This window comes from Arachis duranensis, chromosome 1 (genome assembly GCF_000817695.3).
Source record: "Arachis duranensis cultivar V14167 chromosome 1, aradu.V14167.gnm2.J7QH, whole genome shotgun sequence".
NCBI lineage: Eukaryota > Viridiplantae > Streptophyta > Magnoliopsida > Fabales > Fabaceae > Arachis > Arachis duranensis.
In genome coordinates this window covers 4081546-4092517 of record NC_029772.3, presented here as the reverse complement: position 1 = coordinate 4092517, position 10972 = coordinate 4081546, and the positions used below count along the sequence as shown (strand labels likewise).

At 30.7% G+C, this 10972-nt stretch overlaps 1 protein-coding gene across 1 annotated transcript; it reads right to left on the bottom strand.

The window, feature by feature from the left end:
- Positions 1-3035: 3035 nt before the first annotated feature.
- On the bottom strand, positions 3036-7310 carry LOC107459285 (leucine-rich repeat receptor-like serine/threonine-protein kinase RGI4). The gene is made up of 3 exons (XM_016077526.3): positions 6471-7310; positions 4166-6352; positions 3036-3614 (listed from the first exon to the last, which is right to left on the bottom strand). The coding sequence occupies exons 1-3, from the start codon at positions 7111-7113 to the stop codon at positions 3103-3105; spliced, it is 3342 nt and encodes a 1113-aa protein (XP_015933012.1). The 5' UTR covers positions 7114-7310; the 3' UTR covers positions 3036-3102.
- Positions 7311-10972: the final 3662 nt, after the last annotated feature.

The following is a 10972-nucleotide window of genomic DNA, read 5'->3' as shown; positions in this document are numbered from 1 at the left end:
ATAAATAAACACGATTTACATTTATAATTAAAACACAAAAAAGTATATGGTAGTATATATTATATATTGTTTATGAAAAATTAGATTATTTTATTATAAAATAAAAGTTTAATTTCTCTACTGTAAAATATTTAATTATGACAGAAATAAAATATATAATTTTCTACTTGTAAGAATTAGAGGAGTAATAATACTTTATCACAACAAATATTAAAAGCAGCACAATAATATTCCGTAACAGCAAAAAATCATATAAACTAGAAATTAGAGAGACAAGCTAACACACTAAAATTTTTAACGTGGAAAACATTCTCAATGCGAGAAGTAAAAACTATGAGTCACCAAGATTAGGAAATAGCTTTACTATGATAAAAATTAGGGTATAAGATAGTCACAAATTACTACACAAAATATGCATACAACAAGCCAAACAACCCAAACTTCAAAGTTTACAAAACATGAACAAAAATAGATGAAAATATTACAAAAACAGAGTCACTATGTGTGACCAATATCTCTCTTTATAGACATTAAATTGAAGATTCGAACGATGAAAATAAAGAACCAGGTGTACGGAACACACTGTTCAAATTTAAACTCGATCCAACGGTTAACAAATGTACAGCAACCAATTTATAGAAATGTTTTGTATATATGTGAAAATAATTTTCTCTCGTCTCTTCTCTCTAGTGTTTTGGTGTTTTTCTTGTAAATAAGACCTCTCTCATTCAACCCTAACTTACCTCAATTATTTCAACTATTTATAAATTTGGATACTAATATTTAGATTTTGTCTCCGCATAAAAAGAGAATAAAAAAAACCCAACACTTATTTTAATAATTAATTATTTTGTTAGAAAATATATAGAACACGCATGTACATACGCGTACACATACATAGATTATTCTACTGAAAAATATATGGAACACGAGTAGATATATACACGTATATAAATACACATTGGTTATTCTGTTGAAAATATATAGCACACATATATAAAATGACTTATTTAATTTCTAGTGTTGATAAATAATAAGACAAACTACACTAATATGTTTTAACAGTCATCTACTGTAATATTATTATTATTATACATTTAACTTAAGATTTAGAGGTTACATATACGTCTAGATATTTCGGATTTTTTTTTTGATAATTAAATTATTCTTTTTCACAATTTAAAATTCTCTTTTTTTATTATCATCATCATTATTGAATATGTATAAGTTTTTTTAAGATGAAATATTATATTTTTGTTAATTGTAATTTTTATTAACTAAGTCACAAGCTTGTATAATATATAAAAATTTAATTAAAAATTTGGGACATAATTTTAATTTGTGTCACATGATCATGTAAGGCGGTGAACATGGGACCATGTGGGTAGTGTTTGAAAGCCTGGCTTGGCCATGTTTGTGTTTGAGGATTAAAGAGAGTACATGCAAGAATCTTTTATTCCTCTATATCAATAAATTCTAAATAGATATATCCAAAATATGCCAATCATTGTTTCAGCTTCCACAAGCCTTAAGGTCCCTTTCTTTTCCATGGCCATGGACAGATAACCTTCACTATCTCCTAGAAATCCCCCTAGCTGGCATTAACAACAAAGTAATTTTCTCTAACATTCACACAATACAACCCCAACAAATAAATGTTATTAATTAATTAATTTGTTAATATATAGTCATTGATTCAACACTAGTAATTAATTGCTTGGTCAAAATATACAAAGGTTGCAATTTGCAAAGCAAATCAATTGACACAAAAATGCTAAATTTATTTGCTATGTACAATGTAAATGGATATGAAATTATTTATATTTTTAAGTAGGGTTCACGTTATTCGTTTCGTTTCGAAGATCTGACCTAAAATCGAATATTTTGATACTAATTTGGTGTGATTTCGTCGAATTTAAGGTCAGATAAAAATTTAAAAAATAGACTCGATCATTATTTAGGATCGGATTCGGATCATGACAAACTCGACTTCACTCGACTAATGTGTGTTTTAAGAGGACTAAAAAAGTATATATATTTTAAATTAATTCTAATATTGTGTTATATTAATTATAAACTTATTATTTTATTTTTAATCACATTTGTTGAATTAAAAAATAGATTAAAAAATATGAAATTAGAATTTATAGACAAATTTAAATTTAAGTATGGTTATTAATTTTTCTGTGACAAGTATTTTTTTTTATAAATTAATTTATCATAATTTTTTGACATAAAATGTATCAAGACTTAAACCTTACTCAATTAAAAACCAATTTTAATATAATTCAAAAGTAGTATAATTTTATCAAATCTAGAACTAAATAAATATAAGAATCTCAAAAATAAATTCGATTATTATTTAAGAACGAATCTGAATCAAAACGAATTCAGTTTCATCCGATGTTATTCCTAAGTACATTATACTGGCTTCATAGACGTGTATTATTGCCAATTGATATGAAATTACACCAAAAGCATTATATAGATTTTTTTGCCCCTATAAAATTTAGATTTTATTATTGGAACTTTGATTGATTTAATGCATTTCATCTTGTTACGGTCTAGTATTTTCAAAACAAAAATTTCTGGAAGATAAAAAAATAATAAAAATAGCTCAATTTTATTTTATTTAATATTTATTAATTATCATTATAATTAATAAATACTAAATAAGAATAAGACAAGTTTGGGTTGGTTTTTTTTTTTTTTAAGTATTATCGTTTTAAAACAGGACATTTAGCATCAAGTCAATCTAAAATTCGGCAAGAATCTAACATAAATCTTTCTCTAAATCCATAATAAATATATTATAAATATTGCGTGGAAAATCCACTCTAAAATATACTATTTTTTCTAATCTTTATACTTATTGAACTTGAGTGACTTGATTGTCAAAATCCCTTGCCTCTCTATCCGACTTAGAAATTATGGCTAATTGAAAATCTCCAGCCTCTCAAAGGATTACTGCTGAATAAATCTCTTTAAAGAGAGACAAATTAGTTTACCACTCTACTAGCACTGGCACATCATAATATTACAATAGACTATATACAATTGGGCAAAAATTACAACTTTTACATGATAAATTGAGTTAACTGCTTAACTGTTTGACTCATCAGAGAAATTATAGGAACAATTAGAAGATCCATGAGAAACAACAGCATTCCTAGGAGGTAGTGATGGTGATGGTGATGGTGATGGTGGTCTAATTGGTGAAGAACTATGTGATGCTAAGCTCAAACCTCCTTTTTTATTCTTCAGCACATCATAATCAGGCCTTGATGTTTCAATAGGCCTAATTTCCTTTAACATTGCAACAACATCCTTCATTGTTGGCCTATCATTTGCTCTTGTGCTAACACATAGAAATGACACTGCCAAAGTTTGTAGCATCTCATGCATGGTAGGGTCAGATCTCCCTTTGAGCTTTGAGTCAAGGATGTCTGATGGGTCACCTTTGTTGGCTAAGTGGTTCCTAACCCATTGAACCAAGGGTGCACCCATTGGTAGGGTTGGGTCTAATGGGTGCCTTCCTGTTAGAACCTCAAGTAGAACCATTCCGAAACTGTATACATCACTCTTTTCAGTTATTGGTTGCATAGATGCATGCTCTGTGCATAAACCACGAACAAAATGAAATTAGTACCTTTATTTTGGAGATTAATAAGCACTAGATCACCCTATTAAATTCAAGTTTAGAATAAAAGAAAATAAAGATGGCCAATAGGTAAAAAGATTTTTGTCTACCATTTAGATGTGTGACCATTTGTCACAGAAAACAATCTTAACTTGGCACCAAGACCTAACCTCTAATTAGTTCAATTCATGAGAAAATACCAAAAAAAATATAGACTAAAACAAGTTAAGCCCCAAAATAATCGTTCAGATTGGTCTTGTGTATTAAAATAGTCTTTAAAATTTCAATTGCACCAACTACATTCTGTAAAAGTGCCCCAAGACAGCAATCATAACATTTACGCAAGGTTTAGCCTCTAACTAACTAATTCAAAATGGAGACTCACGTGTAATTATTTTTTCATAATCATTAAATGATTTAACATATTCGACTAAATTGTCATCAAATAGTTTTCAACTATCAATTTCACAGTGAACTTTTAACTTAATTCAATTCAAATTTAGAGAAAAGAAAAGGAAAATTTACCAGGAGCCATGTATCCATATGAACCAGCAAGGTAGTGTCTTTGTACTTGCATAGAATTTTCAGTATCAGTAGCAATTCTTGCAAGACCAAAATCAGCAAGGTAAGGTTGAAATCCAGGTCCTAACAAGACATTCATGGCCTTAACATCTCCATGGATTATAGAAGGAACACAATCATGGTGCAAATATGAAAGTGCATGAGCTACACCCAACACAACATCATATCTTGTTTCCCATTCAGCTTTCCCCTTCCCTGAACCATGAAGCAAAGAACTCAAACTTCCATTAGGGAGATAATCATAGAAAAGGAGTTTCAAGTTCCTGTTGGATCCCCAACCAAGGAGCCTTATGATATTCTTGTGCCTAATTGATCCAAGTGTTCGAATCTCGTTATCAAATGCTCTAGATTCTTCCGATGACGTGGACAACCACATCTTCTTAACGGCTAGTATTTCGCCGTTGGGAATCAATACCTTGTACACCACTCCAGAGCTTCCGGTTCCAATCACATTCGATGAGGTCAAATTCAAGACAATTTCATCAATGGATAGTTCAAATTTTTGATATAATGTCAATTCCCAGCTATCGGCCTGCGTCCATGATTCGTTCAATCGTGAACGAATCAGGACGCAGACCGTTAGCAGCACCAGTGCAGCACTGATGCTAAGGAGAATTGACATAACAAACTTCATAACTGATTTTTTGTGACTCTTTGACTCTGTTTTCAAAGAAGAGTTTATAGCAGTTCCAGAAATATAGAGACCTTGATTTTCGGCGAGATCACTGAGAGGGAGCTTATGGAAGAATGGTGTGTTTGGTAATTCACCAGAGAAGCCATTGAAGGAAACATTCAAGGAAACAAGATTTTGAAGGCTAGAAAGAGCATCTAAGTTCCCTGTGAGATTGTTGTGTGAGAGATCAAGTACTCCTAGCTTTCCCAGGCTCGAAAACTCGGTCGGAATCTCGCCGGAGAGTCGGTTATGGCTGAGATTCAGCGAGATTTCGAGCGAAGAAAGTAGGCCAAGTTCTTTTGGGATTTCCCCTGAGAAACTGTTGCTTCCTAGATCAAGAAGTTGTAGCTTGGAACAAGAGAGAATCTCTGAAGGTATTCTTCCATTGATTTGGTTCTTTCCAAGGTAGAGTTTTGTTAATTCATTCAGTGAACCAATGGAATGAGTCAATGATCCTGAAAGCATGTTATCTGATATGTCAATTAATTGAAGGCTTTTGGGAAGAGAATCAGGAACAGAACCTGTGATGCTGTTTGAATGAAGATCCAAGAACTCAAGGTTCTGGCACCCACCAAGTGTTTGAGGAAAGTCCCCACTGAGATGGTTGTTGCTCAAATCCAAGAAATTCAGATTTTTTAAGTTTCCAATCTTTTGTGGAATGTTACCTGCTAGTCTATTGTGATTCAACCGGAGCCGGTATAGGCTAGTGCAGTTACCTATATCCGGCGGAATAACGCCGGATAAATCATTGGCAAGAAGCAAGAGTTTGGTGAGATTTTTCAATTCGAATAGTTGGTTTGGAATTGGACCTATCAAATTGTTGTATGAAAGATCAAGTGCCTCAAGTTCTTGGCACTCAGAAAGACTATCTGGGAGTTTTCCTGTTAGATTGTTCTGCCAAGCATAGAACAGAGTTAGGCTTCTCAAGTCGCCGATGCGTGCCGGAATCTCGCCGGAGAGAGCGTTGTTGTCGAGCTGCAGCTGAACCAGAGAGGTGCAGTTTGAGATTTCAGGAGGTATGGAGCCTGAGACCTGGTTGACACTAAGCTGAAGCTCTTCAAGATTAGAAAGCTGACCAAAACTCCTTGGAATGTTACCTGTCAGAAGGTTTTCGGAGAAATCTATGACCTTGATCTCTCTGCATCTTCCAAGGTCTTCTGGGATTCTACCAACTATGTTGTTCTGCCATAAAAGAAGATTCTGAAGCTTGCTGAGTTCTCCAATTTGGTTTGGGATTGAATCTGAGAGAGAGTTCTGGTACAAGTAAATGTTCTGCAACTCACTGCAATTGCCAATCTCTTCTGGAATAGGACCTGACAATAGTGTTGTGTAAATTGCCATGGTTTGAATCCTTTTCAGCATTCCAATTGATGAAGGGATTCTCCCAGAAATGCTGGTTTCTGCAAGACCTAACATGACCAAGTTGGTGCAGTTTCCAATCTCCCATGGAAGCTCACCTGCTTTGCACAATGACAAATACAAATATACAAATATTGAATCCGATACAGTGTGATACATAAATTTAAGAAATTGAAGGTAGCAGTATTTGAGTATTTGTGCATCATAGAAGCTCACCCTTAAGATTCTTGTTGCCACCAGCTCTAAACACTTGAAGCTTGTTTAAGGATCCAATGCTCTTTGGAATCACACCACTGAGATGATTATCATAGAGTGTCAAGTTCACAAGGCTTGATAGATTCCCAATGCTGAATGGAATGTTTCCTTCAAGTGAGTTTCTGTGAAGGGACAAACTAACTAGTTTTCTTAGCCTACAAATCTCTTCTGGGATTTCGCCAAATAGAGAATTGCCACTAAGATCAAGAAACATGAGTTCTTGGTAGTCTCCAATCTCCTTTGGGATCCTTCCTGTGATGTTTGTTGATGAGAGGATAAGAATCTTCAATGACCTTAATGGTTGAAAATTTGAAGGTACCAATGAACCTTCCAAGTTCACTGATTTCAAATTTATTTGGACAACATCCCCTTGTGAGTTGCAACGAACACCAAAAAAGTTGCATGGTGTTGAAGTAGAATTGTTCCATGATGCTAATGAATCTGAAGTGCTGTTTAAACTGTTCTTCCATGATAAAAGAGCTTGGCCTTGTTCATTAAGTGAGAAACAACAACATGGAAAGAGGAGAATGATGTTTAATGAAAGAAGCAAGGTGAAGAAGAAGATTTTGGGAGAAAGTGAAAGATTCCTTAAGCTTTCAGGCATTGTTGTTGAGAGAAGATAATGGTTGATATGTTTTGGGATTGTAGAGGGGGAAACCCCATGTTTTTATTTTTGTTTATAGAGAAGGAAGAACAGGAGAAGATCTGGATCCAAGTGCCACCTTCTTCTTCTTTATTCTTTTATTATTATTTCAATGTTTTCTTTTTTCTTCTTTCTTCTTTCTTTATTATTAATAATAACAGAGAGAAGGTCATGCTCATATCATCATACCCCATTTTAGTTGTTTCATTCTGGTAAAACTTTTCAGTATTCTTCACTTTTTAACATCTCAAACTTGTAGTTTGGTATGATGAAATCTTTTGGGATGTTTCACTAAAAATAGTTCACATATTTGGTACTATTTTGTCAGCTATTATTCAGTGATGGTAAAAATATCAGAGAGATGTAAATGTATGGTGGAACTGAAAATCATGAGAAGAAGATTTTCCATGTTCTTGTTGCTCCCCATGTGGACATATGTATTATCTTGTTCCCTGCATTATTTGCTCTTTATTTTTTTCTTAAATTTATTTTTTCATCTTCTTATATTTATTTGGTATGAAACAGGATATACAGTAAAATGTTGATAGGAAGATTGATAGTGATATCAAATGAGAAAGGACATTAATACATTATGATATTTTGAATTTATAGCTTAAAAGCTCTATTATTCATTTTGGTTAGCAAAGAAGATAAGCAATTCCCTTATTCCCTTAATTAGTTTAGAGCATTTTCAATGCTAGTTTTAAGTTTTGTTTCATTTTGAATCCCATAAAATGACATATCACTATTTGTGGAACTATATTATAAATAATAATTTAAAATTAAAAGTAAAATTTGTCGCTCCAATACTTGATTTAATTTAATTAAAATTTTTATTATTTTTAATTATTTTATCAATATAATTATACAAATAACAAAATTATTTTATTAATTTTTCATTAAAGTGATACATTGTTTCTAAAATTTTATTCCATCTATCAATTTTAATATAAATTTTAATTCTAAATCAATTCAATTCAATCCTTGAAAATAATAGAAGTGATATTCAAAAAAATTTCTATTACAGTTGCTCTTAGCCTGGGTCTTATTCTTATTATTTGTGTGGTCCATTTATTTTATGTGGTTGAAGTTGTTTATGAGCCATTCATGTGGTTCCTACATGATGTGTTTCATAAATATAACTAAGCAGCTAAAACAACACATATTTGGATTTGGATTATTTACAAAGAAATGCAAAGAGGCAAGGCAATTTGGATTTGTTTCCACTTTCCACTGTCAAAATATAAGAAACTAGGATCAAACCATATCAATTCTTCACAATCTATTAGGATCTGATATGAATTTGGTATACATACAGTAATCTTATAATTCTTATAAATAGAAACGCAAATCCAAAGATTTTATTCAAATTAATGACTTCTTAGTCACAAGATAGTGAGGAATTGAAATAAGAGAGAGACGGAAAGACCGAGACCGGAAGACAGACACTAAAAGAGACAGGATTAAAATAAATTTCAATAAAATAAGGTAGCGTTTGTTTTGAGGTACTGAGACAGAGATTGAGAGACTGAGAGACTGAGACTCAGTATTGTGTTTGTTAGTTCAGAGACTGGTACTAAAATTTCTATCTCTGTCTCTAAAATTTCAGTATTTCAGTACCTCTAAAAAGTAGGGACACAGGGGACTGAAATTTTTAGAGATGGAAACTGAAACTTTAATAACATTTTATACCTAAAATACTTTCATTTTAATTAATTAATTCCAATTTTACCCTTTGTGCAAATTAAATTAGAGTTTCATTATTGTTTCAGTTCCTGTCTCTCATTTTACACCAAACAGAATACTGAGATTTATTTCAATCCCTGTCTCTTAGTCTCTGTCTCTCAGTATCAATCTTTCCGTCTCTGTCTTTCCACCAAACGCTACCTAAGAGACAGAAATTGAAACAAGAATGAAATTTTAATTTAATTTGTACAAAGGGCAAAATCGGAATTAATTAATTGAAATGAAGGTATTTTAGGTATAAAATATTATTAAAGTTTTAGTCTCCATCTCTAAAAATTTTAGTCTCCTGTATCCCCACTTTTTGAGGTACTGAAATACTGAAATTTTGAAGACAGAGACAAAAATTTTAGTACCAGTCTTCAACCCAACAAATATGATACTGAATTTCAGTCTCCTAATCTCATTACCTCAAAACAAACACTACCTTATTGCTATATCAAGATTCACCAATCTCTTGATGAGTATCAAATGACTTTTAGTTGACTCCTTTATTTATTTATTTTATATTTATTCATACACTTTTATAATAAAAATTGGTATCATATCATCATCACGAGGACTTTATATTTTAATCTATTAAAGTTTTTACAACATGAGCTGTTTGAAGTAGAAACCAAATCATATCAATATTCATATCATTACATATTTCTTTTTATATAATTTTACACCTACCATGTGATAATGTCTATTAAACCACTTTTTCATCTTAATTTGAATAAGTTTAGTATTTTTGACATCTTTTATCTTTTAGTTTGGGAGAGCATATTAAACCATTCTTCTACCTTAACCCATGACAACAATAAAAAAGTCTCACGCCCTATAAATTCAATTCAACAGAATACACAAATTCAATTATAATTTTAGTCTTTATTATTATCTTATTTTTATCTTATCTTTGTTTGTTTTTTATCTTTCATAGATTCATGCTCTGTATATATTTAATTTTACTTTTATAGTTTATAAATTTTAATTAATCAACAATCAATAAAATTTTTTCAAAAATAAAAAAACAAAAAAAGTACATAAAGAGTATGTAACGATAATAAAATTGTGAAAGAATAAAAAAAATAAAAAAAATTTTTCTACAAAATTTTTTGAAATTGTCTAAATATAATTTCTGCAAGTGAAAGAATAGTTTAATAATTTCTTTATAAGAATTTTTTTGAGATTGTCTAAATATAATTTCTGCAAGTGAAAGAATAGTTTAATAATTTCTTTATAAGAATTTTTTTGAGATTGTCTAAATATATTTGTTCATATATGGATGGAAGAACTGGTTGAGGAATCTAACGGAGAAGTGAAGTGCACATGGAGGTGTAAAATATATTAAAAGAATAATGATATAATAATATATGAAAGATGAAAGATCTGGTCACAATGTCGGGTACCCTTTGATATAAATAAAGAATGAATTATAAAACAATGAAAGGGCATACTGGCCTTGAGTGAAAGGAACAACATTACAACATCTTAAATATTAAATTCATAAATCAAAAATCCACATTACTCAAGAAAACTACATACATGAATTATTATTATCTGTTTAATTATTATGTACTTCATCTTCTCATCATCCTCTTTGTACCATATAGGGTCATCATGAATCACGGGTTCAAACTAGGAAGAAATAATGACATTGCAAAGAAAATAATTATGTTCCTAAAAAAAATTTTGTTCATGTTAGTTGAAAAAAAAATAATTTTTATTCTTTTTCTGTTACATATTAGGGGTAATTTCTATTATTATATAGTAAACTCCCACCCCATTACTTAAAAACATTTTTATAAGTAATAAAGAAGTTGATTTCCTTTTTAGTAGTTTTGATTTAATTAAAAAAGTGTCGTAAAAAAATTGTCAAGATGATGATAAATTTTTTTAAAATTTTTTATGTATTTAATGTATTAGAAATATAAAGTATTAATTAGATTTTTTTTTTGATAATAAATTATAGTTCAAATGATATAGTCTTTCCATACTCATTTAGAGGTTGCAGATTCGAGTCTCTTTATCTTTAAAACAAAAAAAAAAATCCTTTTTATATATAATATTGTTAACTATGCCCTAATAGCAATAT